General features: G+C 44.5%; 1 protein-coding gene across 1 annotated transcript in view; it reads right to left on the minus strand.

Annotated features, from left to right (window-relative positions):
* The window catches only part of TCTN3 (tectonic family member 3), a 78,310-nt gene that overhangs the window by 22,514 nt on the left and 35,463 nt on the right, over positions 1-20,333 (minus strand). Inside the window, exons 6-9 of the mRNA XM_026651024.1 lie at positions 16,874-16,948; positions 16,654-16,770; positions 5,384-5,482; positions 4,506-4,603 (exon numbers count right to left, since the gene is read on the minus strand). Coding sequence (XP_026506809.1) covers positions 4,506-4,603; positions 5,384-5,482; positions 16,654-16,770; positions 16,874-16,948 — 389 coding nt within the window. The remainder of the gene's footprint in view (positions 1-4,505; positions 4,604-5,383; positions 5,483-16,653; positions 16,771-16,873; positions 16,949-20,333) is intronic.

Raw genomic sequence — 20,333 nt, forward strand, 5'->3', positions numbered from 1 at the left:
TTAAGAGTAGGTTAGATAAATGTCTATCAGGGATGGTCTAGACAGTAGTTGGTCCTGCTATGAGGGCAGGGTACTGGACTCGATGACCTCTCGAGGTCCCTTCCAGTCCTAGAATCTATGAATCTATGAATCTATAAGAATCTATGAAAGAGTTCTGAAGGAATTCAAAGATGAAATTGCAGAACTACAAAGTGTGGTATGTAACCTATCATTTAAATCAACTGTTGTACCAGATGACTGGAGGATAGCTAACATGACACCAATTTTTTAAAAAGGCTCCAGATTTGGTCCTGGCAATTATAGGCCAGTAAGCCAAAATTCAGAACCAGGCAAATTGATTGAAACTATAGTAAAGAACCGAATGATCAGACACATAGATGAACAGGATTTGTTGGGAAAGAGTCAACATAGCTTTTGTAAAGGGAAATCATGCCTCACCAATCTATTAGAATTATTTGAGGGGGTCAACAAACATGTGGACAAGGGTGAGCCAGTGGAAACAGTCTACTTAGACTTTCAGAAAGCCTTTGACAAGGTCCCTCAGCAAAGGCTCTTAAGCAAAGTAAGCCGTCATGGGATAAGAAGGAAGGTCCTCTCATGGATCAGTAACTGGTTAAAAGACAGGAAACAAAGGGTCAGAATAAATGGTCAGTTTTCAGAATGGGGAGAGGTAAATAGTGATGTCCCCCAGGGATCTGTACTTGGAGCAGTGCTGTTCAACGTATTCATAAATTATCTGGAAAAAGGCGTAAACAGTGAGGTGACAAGTTTGCCAATAATACAAAATTACTCAAGATAATGCAGCCCAAAGCAGATTGTGAAGAGTAACAAAGGGATCTCACAAAACTGGGTGACTGGGCAACAAAATGGCAGATGAAATTTAGTGTTGATAAATGCAAAGTAATGAACAGTGGGAAAAATAATCCCAACTATACATACAAAATGATGGAGTCTAAATTAGCTGTTACCACTCAAAAAAAAAAGAGAGAGAGATCTTGGAGTCATCATGGATAGTTCTCTGAAAACATCTGCTCAGTGTGCAGCGGCAGTCAAAAAAAGTGAACAAGATGCTAGGAACCATGAGGAATGGGATATATAATAAGAGAGAAAAGATCATACTGTCACTATATAAATCCATGGTAGGACCACACTTTGAATACTACAAAAACAACAAGTAGTCTGGTGGCACCTTAAAGACTAACAGATTTATTTGGGCATAAGCTTTCGTGGGAAAAAACCTCACTTCTTCAGATGCATAGAGTGAAAGTTACAGATGCAGACATTATATACTGACACATGGAGAGCAGGGAGTTACTTCGCAAGTGGAGAACCAGTGTTGACAGGGCCAATTCAATCAGGGTGGATGTAGTCCACTCCCAATAATAGATGAGGAGGTATCAATTCCAGGAGAGGAAAAGCTACTTCTGTAATGAGCCAGCCACTCCCAGTCCCTATTCAAGCCCAGATTAATGGTGTTAAATTTGCAAATGAATTTTAGTTCTGCCGTTTCTCTTTGAAGTCTGTTTCTGAAGTTTTTTTGTTCAATGATAGTGACTTTTAAATCTGTAATAGAATGACCAGGGAGATTGAAGTGTTCACTTACTGGCTTATGTATGTTACCATTCCTGATGTCCGATTTGTGTCCATTTATTCTTTTGCGGAGGGACTGTCTGGTTTGGCCAATGTACATGGCAGAGGGGCATTGCTGGCACATGATGGCATATATAACATTAGTGGATGTGCAGGTGAATGAGCCCTTGATGGTGTGGCTGATGTGGTTGGGTCCTCTGATGGTGTCGCCAGAGTAGATATGGGGACAGAGTAGGCAACGAGGTTTGCTACAGGGATTGGTTTCTGGGTTGGTGTTTCTGTGGTGTGGTGTGTAGTTGTCTGTTAGTCTTTAAGGTGCCACCAGACTCCTTGTTGTTTTTGTAGATACAGACTAACACGGCTACCCCCTGATACTTTGAATACTGCAGTTCTGGTCACCCCATCTCATAAAAAGATACATTAGAAATGAAAAAGGTACAGAGAGGGGCAACAAAAATGCTAAGGGGTATAGAGCAGCTTCCACACAAAGACAGATTAAAAAGCTTGGAAACGAGATGACTAAGGGGGAGATATGACAGAGCTCTATAAAATCATGAATGATGTGGAGAAAGCGAACAGGGAAGTGTGATTTACACCCTCACCTAACACAAGAACCAGAGTCACTCAATGGCATAAATAGGCAGCAGGTTTAAAACAAAACATAAGGAAGTACTTCTTCACACAACGCAAAGTCAATCTGTGGAACATGTTGTCAGGGGATGTGCTGAAGGCCAGAAGTATAACTGAGTTCAAAAAAGAATTAAATAAGTTCATGGAGGATAGGTCCATCAATGGCTATTATCCAAGATGGGCAGGGATGCAACCCTATGCTCTGGGTGTCCCTAAACCTCTGACTGCCAGATGTTGGGATTGGAGACAGGATGGATCACTTGATGATTGCCTTGTTCTGTTCATTCCTTCTGAAGCATCTGGCATTGAGCACTGTCAGAAAACAGGCTACTGGGGGTATATGGACCATTGGTCTGACCATTCCTATGTTATTTTACACACACATACCACTTTACAGAAATCAATTTTTATTTTTAAGCATTTTTCTCAATTTTCTCCATTTAAATTTGCACAGTTGTGGAAAATTATGCGGTTGTGGTCAGACAATGACAGCAGTGTGACTTTGCACTCCATATGTTTTATGGAAATATGCTTATGAGTGTGAATATGATGTAACTGGAATATACTTTATGCAAGAGGTCTCTTGTAAGGTATCATAACAAAGGTTACAACCTACTGAATATATTTCTCCTGTTTGTATGCATGTATCATTCTTGTATCTGAAGCTAGAAATATGAAGTATAACTCTGAAGTCCTATTGTAATTATGCAAAGTGTGGGCCATTAATGGTGGTTTAGAATCTTGATGGCTCTCCTTGACTAGGACAATTGTTTGTAAATGGTTTATTTACCTGCAAACCTTCTTGTGTACATGTGGGCCAACCCAGGAAGAATGGAGACGAGGGGCCTTACAGTGACATGTGATCATGTCACATAATACTGGAATCTACCTTAATCCTAGTACTTTTCCATTGATGAGGCAGGGGTGGGGACAAGCACACACAAAATATTCCCGCCTTATGCAAAAGCTATAAAAGGGGGTGTAGCAAGACAATGGGGGCTGCCAGTCATGAGAAAACCCCTGCTTACCACCAGAGATGTCTGCTGGATCTAACAAAGACTGTACTGGGGAAAGGATTGGGCCCAGACTAGGAAGGGGTCTTGTCTGTGAAAGAAGCTTATTGGAACATCTTTGAGGGTGAGATATTACCTGTAATCAGTTTCTTAATGTATTAGGCTTAGACTTGCGAGTTTGTTTTATTTTGCTTTTGTGACTTATTTTGTTCTGTCTGTTATTACTTGAAACCACTTAAATCTTACTTTTTATACTTAATGAAATCACTTTTGTTTATTAGTAAACCCAGAGTAAGTGATTAATACCAGGGGGAGCAAACAGCTGTGCATATCTCTCTATCAATGTTATAGAGGGCAGACAATTTATGAATTTACCCTGTATAAGCTTTATACAGAGTAAAACGGATTTCTTTGGGGTATGAATCCCATTGGGAGCTGGGTGTCTGGGTGCTGGAGACAGGTAACATGCTGAGCTGTTTTTAGTTAAAGTCTGCAGCTTTGGGGACATGGCCCAGACCCTGGGTCTGTGTTGCAGCAGGCTAGTGTGTCTGGCTCAACAAGGCGGGGTTCTGGAGTCCCAAGCTGGCAGGGAAAATGGGCTCAGAGGTAATTTCAGTACATCAGGTGACAGTCCCAAGGGGATCTCTGTGACCGAACCCATCACAAGCAGATCTTGAGATTCAAAAAATTCAAGCTTTATAACCATTAAAACACACATTGTCAACATCACATGTCAAAACATACAAAGTAAATAGCTTCAAATCAAACTCTTAAGTAGCACTTGTTTTACTTTGCCTATCTGTAAATGTCCATTATTATCAATGGAAATATTTTTCATCAGTTTGTGTGTATATGGTGCAAAATGGATCTTTAGTGATATTGAATAATAAAAATCTAATCCTTTCAAGCCTAATTATACTACTACTCCTCGAATCCAAGCCCTGCATTCCTGTATTGTGCTGTGAAATACATGCTTAGAACTGCAGCCTCAGAACCTCTCCAACAGACCTCCACAATTAATAGTGTTCAAGATGCTCTGAAGGGCCGTCTCTTGTAGAGGTTCCTTGTCTCTAGTGATGCTCAAACCCTTCAAGCATGTGTGGGAAAGATTATCCGAGCCCCATGTGGGGAATTACGAGGAAGATACTACATGAGCTCTACAGCACAACCTGAGCCCTGCAAACCCTGTGTGGCAATGACAGGAGAGGGTGCTACCCAAGCCTTGCAAACTTGTCTGAGGATTGGGGAGGAAGGAATGGTGGAAATAGTTACCTGAGCTGGCAGCTTGTCCTCACATTCATTCCAAACTGTACCTTGTACCTGAGAGTCTGAGAGCATATTCCATCACCCTGGCTCTGTAAGATAGTCACCTGAGGGAAGGGGCTATGTGTCAAGAAGTCAAATAGAAGAGAAGTTAAACACCATGGGTTACTAAACCAGTCCTCAACAAGATCATCCTTTAATTAGTAGCAACCTCCTACCAACAGTGCCAGTTATTGTAGCACATGTACCTAACCCACCCCTAACCAAGTTAACCACTGTGACCAAAGAAATACCCACTCAAACATGCCAGTGACACCCTCAACAAAGTTAGAGAATCCCTAAAATCCCCCTTAACTCTTACACATGATTCCAATCCAGTCATGGTCAAGAAACCTTCAATATTATTATCAGTTATTTGTTTCCAGCAGTGCTTTCCAATGCTTCCCAAACATGGTCCTTTCTCTGAAGAAATACACAGAGAAATGGACAAAGGGTACGGGAAAGCACCCAAAGTGGAACATGGCTATCTCTTGGCAGATACCCAAAAAACCAAACAAGCACTGTGTTAACTACATAGATATTCCTTAGTATTCACAATGTTGCTATAGTCAGCCGGTTAATTTCTTGTAGAAGTGGGTCTTCAGGAGGGAGTTGAACAGGGAGAGGGTGATGACCTAATGGATGAGCTTAGGGAGGGTGTTTCATGTGTAGAGGAACGTCTGGAGATCCCTGTCAAAGAACCTTTCCCATTATCCCCAAGGGAAAGGTTAGACAAAAGCTGCAATGTGACACTCACGTAACACTTCCCCAGTTAATCCAAAATCTAAAGGGTACAGCCACGCTAGAAGGTGATGGTGACAGGTAAAACCTGATATCAGAAAGGATACTTGCTGCCTGACACCACTGTTTAGAGACAAGAGTGGTGCCCCAATGATATAGCCAGGGTTTCCACTTCTTGGCAAGGTATACGATGGGGTCCTGCTCTGCTGAGAGGCAAGCAGAAGAGAAAAGCAGGAGAGAAGGAAAGAAAATATTACAAAGGGAAGTGACACCATCAGCACCAGGTAGATCAGACCTTCATTCAGCACAACTGATCAAATTTTTTTTTATATATATATTTTATAAATGGAGATATCCTATCTCCTAGAACTGGAAGGGACCCTGAAAGGTCATTGAGTCTAGCCCCCTGCTTTCACTAGCAGGACCAAGTACTGATTTTGCCCCAGATCCCTAAGTGGCCCCCTCAAGGATTGAACTCCCAACCCTGGATTTAGCAGGCCAATGCTCAAACCACTGAGCTATCCCTCCCACCCTAAATAATTCAGCCATGGGATAAACAGGAAAACTCTTTTTCAGACAAGGGAGTCAAGCCTACTTATGGCAGGGCTGAGTGTGACTAAAGGTGTTTTTTTTTTAAAATCACCCTATTAAAAGTCTCATTAAAAACAAAACCCCTACCTTGGTCTGTCTCAGAATCCTCTTCCATACTTAACCAGCACCTCTGCAACCTAGGAGCTGGCAAGCCAAACTGCAGCCTGCCCTGACACTTGGGTACCCATGCCCCAGAGACACTTCCTGAAGCATCAGACTCCCACTGCCTAAGATTTTTCTGCAACAAAGTGTACTAGAGCCTGAGGAATTCTATAATCACACTTATGATCCATGTTACGCTGTCTCCATTGGGAGTTAGGTGGTTCTCCAGAAATGAACTTATTTACTTGTAACCCAGTTTCTTTGAGATGGATGCTACATATTCAACTCATTGGAATGCTCCGAGTGGTGCGACCTAAACTGTAAAATTCTACTAGCAGTAGCAGTTGGAGCAGCCGCATGCCTCCCTTGCCTCCTTCCCCTCCCAAACTCTGGACATTCCAGGGCAAGGCTTAAAAAGGAGTGTGGCACTCACCCGCCTCAATGCCTTCCCCCGTGACCCCAAGCCTTTTGGTAAGTAGGGCTCTAAGGCAGTGGGGAAAGGGAGGCATGGAGTATGACTATGCAGAGTCCATCTTAAAGAACCTTGGTCACACATAAGTAACCCTCGTTTCTTCCTTTGAGTGTCTTCTGCATATTCCCACTCACGGGATATATTAATAAACAGTACTTTGACCTGGGATGGTAGGACCCAAAGTTCTAGTTAAACAAGGAATGGAGGACTGCCCTACCAAACTTCGCCTCCGATCTAGATTCCAAGTCTAAAGAGTAATGTTTAGTAAAAATGTGGACAGTACTCCAAGTTGTTGCTCTACCTGTCTCTACGAGAGGAATATGTTTAGGGAAAGCCATGCAAGTTGACTTTGATCTAGTTGAATGAGTTTTGATGCCTTGAAGAAAGGATAATCTCTTCAATCGCATGCTCTGGATGTCCCTAAGCCTCTGATTGCCAGAAGCTGGGACTGGACGACAGGGGATGGATCACTTAATAATTGCCCTGTTCTGTGCATTCCCTCTGAAGCAGCTGACATTGGTCACTGTCAGAAGACAGGATACTGGGCCTAGATGGACCATTGGTCTGACCCAGTATGGCTGTTCTTATGTTCTTATTAATCTTATAAATTGAGCATAAGAACATAAATACCTAGCCTAACCCGCCTAAAATCTGTACAGAAATGCCTTTACCCTTGTTTTTTGGTCTCTAAGCTCTAAACAGCCTTGAGCACGGTCTAAATTGTTTAGCCCTGTCTAACACCATGTCTACACTTACAAGCTTACAGCACCACAGCTGTATCAATACAGTTGTGCTGCTGTAAGAGCACTTGTGTAGCTGCATTATGCTGACAGGAGAGAGCTCTCCCATCAACATAATAAAACCAGCTCAATGAGCGAGGGTAGCTATGTCAGCGAGAGAGCATCTCCTACCGACATGGAGCTGTGCAAATAAGTACTTATGGTGGCAAAACTTATGTCGTCCAGGAGTGTGTTTTTTCCACACCCCTGAGTGATAAACGTTTTGCCAACGTAAGTGCTAGTGTAGACATGGCCTAAGTAAAAAGATAATGCTCTCCTCATAACTAATAAGTGTAATTTAACTTCCCCATCATGAGTTTGGGGGGGGGGGGGAATGGTAAAACTATAGATTGTTCTATGTCAAAATTGGAGACTTTTTTTGGTAAAAACTTAGAATGAGTGCAAAGAACCACTTTATCCTTATGAAACACACTGAATGGTGGATCAGCATTAATGCATGCAATTGACTTACGCACCTGGCAGAAGGGATTGCTAAAACAGAGTTTTTACAGATAGGTGAAATAAAGACCAGCTCCCTAGAGCAGGGGAGGGCAAACTTTTTGGCCCGAGGGCCACATCTGGGTATGGAAATTGTATGGTGGGCCATGAATGTTCACGAAATTGGGAGTTGGGGTGCGGGAGGGGGTGAGGGCTCCGGCTGGGGGTTGCGGGCTCTGGGGTGGGGCCAGAAATGAGGAATTCAGGGTGTGGGAGGGGGCTCCGGGCTGAGGCATGGGTGCGGGGGGAGGAGGGGGAGGGCTCCGGCTAGGGGTACAGGCTCTGGGGTGGGACTGGGGATGAGGGTTTGGGGGTGCAGGAGGGTGCTCTGAGCTGGGACCAAGGGGTTCGGCGGGCAGGAGCGGGATCAGTGCGGGATAAGGAGTGCAAGCTCCAGGCAGCGCTTACCTCAAGCAGCTCCTGGAAGCAGCGGCATGTCCCCCCTCCGGGTCCTACACCGAGGCACAGCCAGGCGGCTCGGTGCGCTGCCCCGTCCGCAGACGTCGCCCCTGCAGCTCCCATTGGCCATAGTTCCCGGCCAATGGGAGCTGCGGGGGCGGCGTTTGGGGCAGGGGCAGAGTTTGGAGCCCCCTGGCTGTCCCTATGCATAGGAGCCAGAGGGGGGACATGCCGCTGCTTCTGGGAGCCACGCGGAGCCTCAGCATGCTCAAAGCAGGGCAAGCCCCTGGCTGAAGCACTGGAGCAGGGCAAGCCTTGGACCCCGCTCCCCGGCAGGAGCTTGAGGGCCGGATTAAAACGTCTGAAGGGCTGGATGCAGCCCCCAGGCCGTAGTTTGCCCACCCCTGTCCTAGAGGTTCAAAGGGAAGTCTCATTATTTATGCTAGTAATACATTCAGATCCTAGAAGGGCATAGGAATTCTTATTGGAGGATACAAATTATAGGATACAAAATTGGAGGATACAAAGGCCTTTTAAAAACCTCTAAATTTCATCATTAGTAAAAACTGATTTTCCCTCTACGGATACATGATATGGCTGAGAGATTAATCTTAACTGAAGATAATGAAAGAGGTGTCTTCTTAAGATACAATTAATGCTAATATATAATTAATTGATGCCATATAAGGATCCACATTATACATGGAAATCCACAATAGAAACCTATTCCATTTAAGACTACAGCACATCCATGTGAATTCCTTTCTAGAATTAACAGTACAATGTGTACTTCTAATGAAAGGCTTTCTTCTAGCACCTCTAAAGGTCTATTCCTCATGCAGTCAAGAGAAGGGACTGAAAGTTCAGATGATAGACCTTCCCTGTTTATTGCATCAACAAGTCCAATATCAGTGATAAAGGTTCCACTAATCCTAGTGACAGATGTACCAAAGCCGGCTACCATTGCTGTCTGGGTCATGCTGGTGCTATTCAAATCACCCAGGCTTTACCCTGTCGTATCTTGTTTATCACTCTCTGAATGAGGGGAAATGAGGGAAAAGCATTCCTTAGGCCCTGACCCCCCTGTATTAGAAAAGCGTTCAGTACCAATTCCTTGTTTCTGCCTGCCCTAGAACAATAGCTCTGATATTTCCTGTTGCTGCGGGATGCAAACAAGTCTATTATTGGGTTCCCCCCATAAACGGAAGGGGTGATTCACTACTTCTTCCTTCCATTCGTGGATCTGACCTGATGATCTACTCAGATGATTTACAAGAGTGTTCTGTTCTCCTGCCATGTGAATTGCTACTGGATTAATATCATGTTCTATAGAGTACTTAATAAGACTCTTGGCCTCCCTGCATAATTCCACAGAGTGAGTCCCCCGCTTGCTTGTTTAGATAATATAACGCTGTCCTAGCGTAGGTTACTACCTCAACTGCTTTGTTTTTGATTTGAAGTAGAAAAGACCAGAGAGCTAATCTATTGCTCTCAGTTCTAAAATATTGTTATGTACATTCCTTTCCTTTAGTGACCAATGATCTCTTTCCAACGATTCATTGTTCAAATGGGTTCCCCCTCCTGAGGTAGGAGCATCGGTGACCACTGTAACTGATGTTATGGGGAACAGAAAAGTGTACACTTCATTGCATTTTGATTGTCTGTCCATCCCATTAGCACTTGTTGTGGAATTAATATTTTTCAATGCACATCATCTACACTGGTTCATAGTTCTTTGCTAACCAGTGCTGAAGGTCTCTCATCTGATGATGAGCATAGGGAGTCACTGCTGTGGTTAACGCCAATAGACCCAGCAACTGAACGGTTGTCTTGGTAACTGGAAGAGGAGATATGTTTATTTTGATATATCTCACCTCTGAGAGAAAAGCTTTCTCCACAGATAAATGCAAGATTGCTCCTATAAAGAGTCCCTTGAGTAGGGTTTAGACATGACTTTTCCCAATTTATCTGTAATCCCAGACTGACAAACGGTGAACATATCTGATATACATGTAGTAAGATCCCTTCCTTGGATGACACTTTTATTAACCAGTTGTCTAGGTATGGATATACATACATCCCCTGCCTTCTTAGAATCATAGAATATCAGGGTTGGAAGGGACCTCAGGAGATCATCTAGTCCAACCCCCTGCTCAAAGCAGGACCAATCCCCAACTAAATCATCCCACCCAGGGCTTTGTCAAGCCTGACCTTAAAAACCTCCAAGGAAGGAGATCCCACCACCTCCCTAGGTAACCCATTCCAGTGCTTCACCACCCTCCTAGTGAAAAAGGTTTTCCTAATATCCAACCTAAACCTCCCCCACTGCAACTTGAGACCATTACTTCTTGTTCTGTCATCTGCTACCACTGAGAACAGTCTAGATCCATCCTCTTTGGAACCCCCTTTCCGGTAGTTGAAAGCAGCTATCAAATCCCCCCTCATTCCTCTCTTCTGGAGACTAAACAATCCCAGTTCCCTCAGCCTCTCCTCGTAAGTCATGTGCTCCAGCCTCCTAATCATTTTTGTTGCCCTCCGCTGGACTCTTTCCAATTTTTCCACATCCTTCTTGTAGTGTGGGGCCCAAAACTGGACACAGTACTCCAGATGAGGCCTCACCAATGCCAAATAGAGGGGAATGATCACGTCCCTCGATCTGCTGGCAATGTCCCTACTTATACAGCCCAAAATGCTGTTAGCCTTCTTGGCAACAAGGGCACACTGTTGATTCATATCCAGCTTCTCGTCCACTGTAAGCCCTAGATTCTTTTCTGCAGAACTGCTGCCTAGCCATTCGGTCCCTAGTCTGTAGCAGTGCATGGGATTCTTCTGTCCTAAGTGCAGAACTAATTAGGTATTGAGGTATTGAGCATCAGGTACTGAGCATTAGGTATGCTCCTTCACCAGACAGACATTCTGTAAGCACCCGAAGTGCTGTGGACAACCTGGAAGGGAGGACCTTGTAGTGAAAATGGTCCTCTTCAACAACAAACCACTGACATGGTCTTATAGAATGAAATGTGCAAGTACGCGTCTTTTAAATCCACAGCTGCAAACCAACCCTGGAGTGAAAGAATATTACCTAAGTTAGAGGCAGCATGTAGAAACATAATTTCTTTATATACGTGTTTAATCTGCTTAAATCCAAAATAAGGTGAAGGGCCTCCATCTTTTTTGGGGATTAGAAAAAAACATGAGTAAAACCCCTTCCCTCTATGATCTCATGGAATTACCTGTATTGCACCTAACTGGAGCAGAGACTTAACCTTCATTTTTGAACAAATTGAGATTACTTTGATCTCTGCCCAGATATGAAGCAGGTGGATTGTTGTGAGAAAAGGTTTTGAATTGAATTATGTACATGCATGAAATAACTTCTAAAATCCATCTGTCTGATGTTATTAACTCCCATTGGTAATAAAAACTGGACTGCTGGACTCCAAACTATGGATAAACAATGCCCAGGTGGACTGGCTTGAAGCTCTGAGTTCTCATGTCAAATCTGATGTCTTAGATGAACTGCAGAGAACAAAGATGAAACAATCCCTTTGTTATTGCGAGGCTTAAATTTCTTTCTCTGTTGTAGTTGGTGGTGTGGGGAATAATATTGCGGTTAGAAAGGGTATGCCCTTCTCTGATAATTGTAATGAAGTGAAGGAGATGAAGAAGGCATATTACTTTAGATACCTGTGTAATGGGAATTGAATATGGCCTCTTCCCTGTATTAAAGAAACGTAAAGATCTAGCAAAAGATCTTACATTTTTCATCTTCTCTAATACCTCATCAGTCTGAATAATAAACAGACCTTCTCCTTCAAATGGATGGTCCTCGATCCTCATTTGTGTCTCATGAGGGAATCCCATTGGTCTTAACAGTGTGTCTCTTCTTAGTGAGGCAGCCAAAGCTACTGACCTTGCTGAAGTATCTGAGGAGTCAAAAGCTGCTTTCAACTGTTGCTTGACAACATTCAGTCCTTCAGTCAAAACAGCATTTGATAATGCACTTCCAGAGGAACACAAAGTTAAGAAAAGAGGACATTTTGCTCCAGAAATGGTATTGGTACCCAGCCACGACAGCTTCGTAGCTGGACATGAGCATGTTTAATGCAGCTGAAGAAAATATTTTTCTTCCTACTATATCCAGTCTCTTCCTTTCCTCATCTGATGGAGTAAAGTGAACTTGGGCACCTTTTCTGTGAAGTACCACTGTGAAGTACCACTTCGACTATCAACAAATTAAGAGGCAGATGAGCATGAAGCACAGTATTTCTTTGCGGGAACTTACATAATTTATCTTCCTTCTTACATAGAGGCTGAATGGTCTGAATATTCCAGACTGAATATTCCCTCTAACAAGAGAAGTGTGACTCATTGACTAGCCACTGCCCCAAAGACATTGAAGATAGGATGCAATGATTCCACCACAAAAACAGAAGGAATATCTAACATCTTTGACATTCGCAATATTAACTCATGAAAGGCTACAGCATCTTCAGATGGTGATGATACTGAGATGTCCCCACATTTTCATCCAGAGAAGGCACATCCCTTAATTCTGAATCAGACTCTCCCAGCTCCAGTTCCTCCTCACTGAATATTTCACCTATTTCTATAGGTGACTTGTTCTGAGTAAGCGGCATTGGTTGGTCCCTATCCTTTGGATATAACAACTGAATGTCCTCCTGATACTGTCTTGCTGAAGGTCTGAACTCTGCCCTTCCTGATAAGGGGCCAGAAATAGCCAGTGAGGCCACCTTACCAAGGAGATAGATGCCACCCAGGCCAAAACCCTACTGATGGATCTGGTTGGAAATCTCTCTGTGCCTGCGGATCCAGAAGGCCAGCACTGAACTGATAATAAGAAGCTTTCCCTGATTCTGATCTGTGATCCACCTCCCTCTTCTGGCCCCAATCCATTTTCAGCTCAGATGGGACACAACAACCTCCTGGAAAAGGAGAGCGGAGAGAAGTTCTTCTCCATGAATGCCAAAGGGGTTTTGTAGGATGCAGCAGCAGAGAGCTCCTGACCCTTTCCAGTTCTTGGCTGACTCTCAGAGAAGCAGTCAGCCTGACTGATCGTAGTAACACACCTGACGTGTTCTGAGATACAGTAACTGGCTCAATTGTCAGTACAGCCATAGACAGATCCACCTGATGAATCACTGCTCTAACACTGTTGTATACAGGTTGCTGTAGCCATGTCAGTCCCAGGATATTAGAGAGACAATGAATGAAGTGAATGAAGCAATATCCCTTATTGGACCAACTTTTGTTGGTGAGAGAAACATGCTTTTGAGCTACACAGAGCTCTTCCTGAGGTCTGGAAAAGGTCTCAGAGTGTCACAGCTAAATACAAGGTCGAACAGATAGAATATATGCTATGGGACCATTCAAGGTGAAGTGACCCATTAACACCCCTGTAGTCACAGAACTACAAGAGGGATTATTGGGTTACAGATTGTTGTAATTAGTCATAAATCCAGTGTCTGTATTTAAGACCATGACTTTTAGTATCTAGCAAAGTTATGAATTTAAGCTCCCAGGCTTGTCTTTTGAAAGTGGTGTGCAGGTTTTCTGTGAGGATCAAGACTGATAGGTCAGATATAGAGTGATCACTTTGTTGAATGTGTTCAGCCATAGGTGATGTGGTATTGTTGTCTATTATTTTCCTGTGTGAGTTCATTCAAGAGCGTAGTGATTGTCTGCTTTCACCCACATAGTTATTGGGTCATTTAGTGCACTGGATGAGGTACCCCCCGAAGTTGTGATAGGCATGTGTAAGACCCACATGTCTTGAAAGCTGTGATGTGGGGGGGTGTTGATCATTGTAGCAATGGAGATATGTCTGCAGGTTTTGCATCTGTTGTTCCAGCAGCGTCTGGTGCCACTTTGAGTTAGTGTGTCCTGGTCTGTGGGGAGCTTGCTTCTGTTGAGCTAGGAGAGGTTGCGGGGAGGTTGTCTGTAGGCCAAAAAAGAGGGTTCAGGAAAGATTTCTTTCAGGGTGGAGTCCCCATCAAGTATGGGTTTTAATTTGACGATAGCCGATATGGGTTCCAGCGTGAGGTGGTAGGTGACAACGAGGGTGTGTGGTCAGAGTGGGTTTTATTTCTGTATTTAAGCAGGTTCTCTTGGGGTATTTGGGTGGCCCATTCTATGATGCACTCTACTTCTCTGGGAGTGCCCTTGTTTGGTGAAGGCAGTTTTGAGTGTTTTAAGGTGTATACCCTGGACTTGCTCCTCAGACAATATTCTATGGTATGTGAGTGGCTGGCTGTAGATAACAGAGTTCTTAGTGTGTTTGGGTTGGCTACTGGATCTATGAAGATAGGTGTCATGATCTGTGGGTTCCTTGTATATAGTTGTCTGTAGGGTGAAGCTGATTATGGTGTAAAGGAAGTTGATGCTAGTGTGGGACTGTTCCAGAGAGAGTTTGATGGATGGGTAGTGGTGGTTGAAGTTGTGGTGGAAATCTATGAGGGAGTTTAAGCCATCTGTTCAGAGGATAAAAATATCATCAATGTATCTCAGGTATATCATTGGTTCTGTGATGCATTTGTCCAGTGGTGCAGTCCTAGGACTACAAGGGTGATAACGGGCCACTTCACCTTCAATGGTCCCTTAGAAAATGTAATAACTACTTATGTTAAACTATCTGTTCAACCTTGTATTTAGCTGTGACACTCTGAGTACCTTTCCCAGACCTCAGGAAGAGCTCTGTGTAGCTCAAAAGCTTGTCTCTCTCACCAACACAAGTTGGTCCAGAAAAAAAGATATTACCTCGCACTGCTTATCTCTTTACTGCTTAACGGTAATACTATGCAGAGCAGTGCTAGTTAACAAACCCTCCTGAGTTCTCTTAATTGGCTCCATAAATCTCACCCTCATGACAGGCTCCTCTGGATCCAGTCTTGTTGGATCCATAGAGGAATGGCTCCTAGCACTGCACTGAGAGCTTAAATCAGAGCCTGGCTCTATAAATGAGATTCTGTCCTGGTATGTCCTTCTCACACAGATTGACTCTTTGTAATAAGGCTGACACCGAGGAGGGCTGCAAATTTTTCCTCGGTACCGCAGCTGAGTCTCTCTGAAATGGGACAGCTCTGGAAACAGAGTCTGTCACTGATCCAGACCATTTTTTCAGATCCTGACATCTCTCTTGCATACCGTGCCTGACATAGAAGCTGAATCTCACTTCTTCTCTGCACAGTTGGCTGGAGGCAGAGGTGGGGCTGAAGCCAGTATCTGGAAACAAGCTGCCACTTCAGTGCTTCATGCAATAAAATTGCCTTGAGCCGGTTTTGTCTCTCTTTGCCCTTGTGATAAATGATGAGAAGTTTGGACATTTAGAGGGAGAATGCCCTTCCCCCAAACACTTCAAGCATCTGGGATATGTGCCTGATGCTAGGAATACACCTGGGCACCAGTTGCATCTTTTGAATCCAGGCTTCTTAGCCTTCTGGTCTGTCATGTTATCCTTTGTGTAACCCTGTGAACTTATGTACCAACTAACCTATACAAACTGCCTATCTACTTATAGGTTCTGAAAGGATCCTATAGCAACAATGTAACCGTCCAGCTGGCCACAGCTGAAGGCACTGAGGCAATGGAGCGCCATGCTCCTTTTAAATCCTTGCCCTAGAACGTCTGGAATTGGGGAGGGAGGTTTTTTTGGGGGGGAGAAGTGGGACGAGCAAGGGAGGTGCGTGGATGCTCCAATGGCTACTTCTAGTAGAATTTTACCGTTCAGGCTGCTCTGGTCAGAGCATTCCCATGAATGGGAATATGCAGAGGATACTCAAAGGAAGAACTCACCCTTGCCCTTCCACAGCCCTGAAGTTTTGGGTCACTGATATTCTCCCCCTCAAACACACACTTATTACACCGTCCTCACTGGAGAGGGGTTTTGGCGACTACCTCAACAAGCGTCTGTTGTTCTGAGTCAACCAAACAACCTCACACCTCCCACATTATACTGTAGCCACTTGGCACAAGAGTGGGCCTCTCCAGTACTAACTTACAGACAGATTTAATATTTTCCAGCTTTGTCCTCCAGCCTTAGAACCTAAGGAGCTGGAAAAGGTCACTGACCCTTCAGGGCAATTCCCATCCCCCACTGCCAGGGCACAGGTCAAGTAGCATCTGGAAAGGACACCAGCAGCTCTGCTCAGAACAAGTGAAATTCAGCACTGCCTCCTATCCTCTCTTTACATAACATGCCTGGGACAAAAATATTGACCCTGATCTCTTCCCTCCCCTCCCCCAGAGACCATCCAAGAGCAGGACACCAACCCCCTCCAACCCTGCACAAGACCAGGGCACTCAGCTCACCTGTCCCTACCTTGAGGACCTACCCAAGACCAAAACACTATCCCCAATACCCCACAGGACCCGTATAAGACTGGGATTTTGACCCCTGATCCCTCAAGGTCCACATGCTCTCATGGTACTAACCAGATCTCCTCACCCAAGGACTCAAATGAAGTCAGGACACTAACCCCAGCCCTTGGAAGGATCCATGTGAAACTAGGGCACTGACCCAGAACTGAAGTGTGAACCGCTGCTGCAGAGAGTTCCCAGAGACACTGGTCACTTTAAGCTGGACAGAGACATTCTGGATTCCATGGGTCCCATTGAACTCTATTTCATAGATCACCTGCAAGTCCAACACAGAGGACAGTCAGAGAAAGGGCAAGGACCTGGGGCCTTAACTCCAGCCCTGCACTGCCTCAATGATGGTGGAAAGGTGGTTCAGGTACCTCAGAAACAACATTGTGACAGGTGTTGCCATCCATCTGGGGAGTTCCAGGCTGTGTGACAGGGGTGATTCTCACCTGGAGGCAGCAAAAATCAAAAATCAGTTAATCCAGTAAAGAGTGGAGTGTGACCATCCATCCCTGATGTGGAGGTTACTTACCGTAACTGGAGGTTCTAAGAGATATGTGGTCCCTATCTGTACTCTTGACTGAGGGTATAAGAGTCAATGCAAGTCAACACTTCTCCAGTTCTTCTTCTTATTACAAATCCAACAGGATCTGAAGCAGAGAGGAGGGAGGGCAAGTAGTGGAATACAGCTAGGGACCACACATCTCGAAGAACCTCCAGTAACAGTAAGTAACCTCCACTTCTTTTTCAAGTGATGGTCCCTCTGTGTATTCCATACCTGGGTGATTGGCAAGCAATGTTCAGACTGCAGGAAGGTGCGAGGAAGCTGGCAACAAAGATGCTTGCAATACTGCCATTCCTACCACTGCATCCACAGCTGATGCCTGACTAGAGCATAGTATGTTGCAAACATGTGAACAGAACTCCAAGTTGCTGCCCTGGGACATCAGATAGGGATGCTATAGAGGCAGGAATTCTTGCTATTCTGTAGCACTCTAAAGATGCATCCCAAAACCCACTTAGAAATTCTCTGGGAGTATATGGCTTGCCTGCACAATCTTTCTGCTATGGCAGTAAAAAATCTCAGAGATTTCTAATGGATTTGGTTCTTTGAAGATAGAACACCAGGGTGCACTGGACGTCAAGGGAGTGAATCTCTTCTCTTCGGAGGAAGCATGGGGTTTCGGGAAAAATACAAGTAAGTGTATTACTTGATTGATGTGAAACTCAGAATCAATCTTGGGAAGAAATCTGGAATGTATCCAAGGGAAAATTTCTCTTGTGAAACACTGTACAGAGAGGGTCTGCGATGATGGCTTCTAGCTCACTGACCCCCTTGGCTGAAGTGATGGCCACTAAAAACACCACCTTCATGGACAGGTGGGTCATGCCACATGTTGCCACAGGTTCGAAGGGTGGTCCTGTGAGTGTCAACAGGACAAGGTTAAGGTCCCATTGAGGCATAGGTTTAAGGATTGGTGGGAAGGACCTGATCAAGACCTTCATAAATCGTAACATCTTTTCACTGGTGCTAGGTGCAGCAAACTAAGAGCTAGACCTGAATTCTTCAAGAATGGGAGCGAGTCCAGAACAGCCAGAATGCCCATAGTATCTAGTAAATGTTGGTGGAGTCATGCCCAGGCCAAAAAGTGCCTCCATTTGGTGAGGTAGCAGGTTCTAGTGGAATCCTTTCTACTTTGGTTAAGGATTTCCTGAATGGGGGCAGAGCATAAGCATTCTATTTCCGATGCTCATCCAAACACCAGGCCATAAAGTGGAATGAGCCAGGTTGGGGTGGTTGATTTTCCTCCTATGCTGGATTAGGAGATCCAGAAATGGGTGGTCCTGATAAATGGGTGGGTGGACATGGTTAGAAGTTCCATGAACCAGAACTGTCTGGTCCAGTAAGGTACTATGAGAATGATATTGACTTTGTCACTGCATATTTTCTCTATAACTTGTGGGAGTGTGTGTGTGGGGGGGGGGAATAGGAGGAAAGGAGGATCTGAGGCCATCCATCCAAGACAGCAGGAGAGCAGCACCCTGGGAGTTGCGACCTATGGCTCCCCTAAACCAACATAGGAGAAGCTTTCTGTTCATCTAGGATGAAAAGAGGTCCCATAGTGAGCACCTCATTGTGTAAATATCATGGTTAGGACTGAGTCATGAATCTCCCATTCATGATCTGCAGAGAATCTTCTGCTTAGCTTGCCTGCAAGGGCGTTGTGAATACCCAGGAGGTATACAGCCTGCATTGTGATGTGGTGCTTAACACACCAATTCCAAAGACTGACAGCTTCAGGACAGAGGGGATGAGATCTTGCTCCTCCCTGTTTGTTTATATACACCATCGCAGTGATATTGTCCAGCATGAAGGGAAGGAAGGCCTTGCACACAAGGCAGACCGCCCTCAGTTCCAGTAAGTTTATATGTAGCCTGGCCTCTCATGGGGTCCAGGAACCCTGAGCAGTGTAGTTGTTCAGATGAGTGCCCCTCATCCCAGAAGGGAGACGTCTGTAACAAGGGTGGTCCTAGGCATAGGAGGGCTGAAAGAAGTCCCCATAGGACTTTCCAGATTCGACCACTAAGCAAGGGAGGAGATAACTCTGGTGGGAACCGTAAGCTGGAGTCGATGTGGTCCCTGCTCGGTTGATAAATCGAGTGGCACCAAGTTTGCAGACACCATAAGTGGAGTCTGGCAAATGGCACCATGTAGATGCATGCAACCATGTGGCCTAACAGAGAGAGACCTATGCACCATCATTTCCAACTGCTCATAACAAGGTTTTATCAATAAATTAAAGAAGTAATAGGTGAGAAAATTATTCTTGCATATAACAGAAGAAAATGGGCAAATGCCTTTTGTAGATTAAAAAATGGATTAAACAAACTTGTAGTACAGATAAGACTTTGTACTTGTGATTGTTGTTTGTAGTCATCCTTGGACTTCATGTGTTCCTAGAGCCTCCAACTTTGAGAAAAGCTCCAGAAGTGATTTCTGTTGAGCTAGAAACTGTAGCATAAGAATGGCCACACTGGGTCAGACTAAATGTCCATCTAGCCCAGTATCCTGTCTTCCAACAGTGGCCAATGCCAGTTGCCCCAGAGAGAATGAACAGAACAGGTAAGCAAGTGATCCATCCCCTCTCACCCATTCCCAGCTTCTGGCAAACAGAGGCTAGGGACACCATCCCTGCCCATCCTGGCTAATAGCAATTGATGGCCCTATCCTCCATGAATTTATTAGTTCTTTTTTGAACCCTGTTTTAGTCTTGGCCCTCTTCCACTTTCCACACACCAGAAAGAGAGTCAAGCAACTTCTGAATTAGAAACACACAGGGATTGAAGATATTACTAGAGATTGGCTGAAGCTGAGAGAACAAGTTTCCCCCAACCTCTCAATATGGGGTTGGTGTCTGGAGTTCAGATAATATTCAAATGCAGAACAAAGACACCAAGGTATTGTGCTAGCCTTTGGGGAAAAAACAAATAAACAAGCAAACACTGGGTAGGTTTTCATAGATTCCAAGATTAGAATAATAGAATCATAGAATATCAGGGCTGGAAGGGACCTCAGGAGGTCATCTAGTCCAACCCCCTGCTCAAAGCAGGACCAATTCCCAACTAAATCATCCCAGCCAGGGCTTTGTCAAGCCTGACCTTAAAAACCTCTAAAGAAGGAGATTCCACCACCTCCCTAGGTAACCCATTCCAGTGCTTCACCACCCTCCTAGTGAAAAAGGTTTTCCTAATATCCAACCTAAACCTCCCCCACTGCAACATGAGACCATTACTCCTTGTTCTGTCATCTGCTACCACTGAGAACAGTCTAGA

This window comes from Terrapene carolina, unplaced genomic scaffold (assembly GCF_002925995.2).
Source record: "Terrapene carolina triunguis isolate 2854851 unplaced genomic scaffold, T_m_triunguis-2.0 Scaffold95, whole genome shotgun sequence".
NCBI lineage: Eukaryota > Metazoa > Chordata > Testudines > Emydidae > Terrapene > Terrapene triunguis.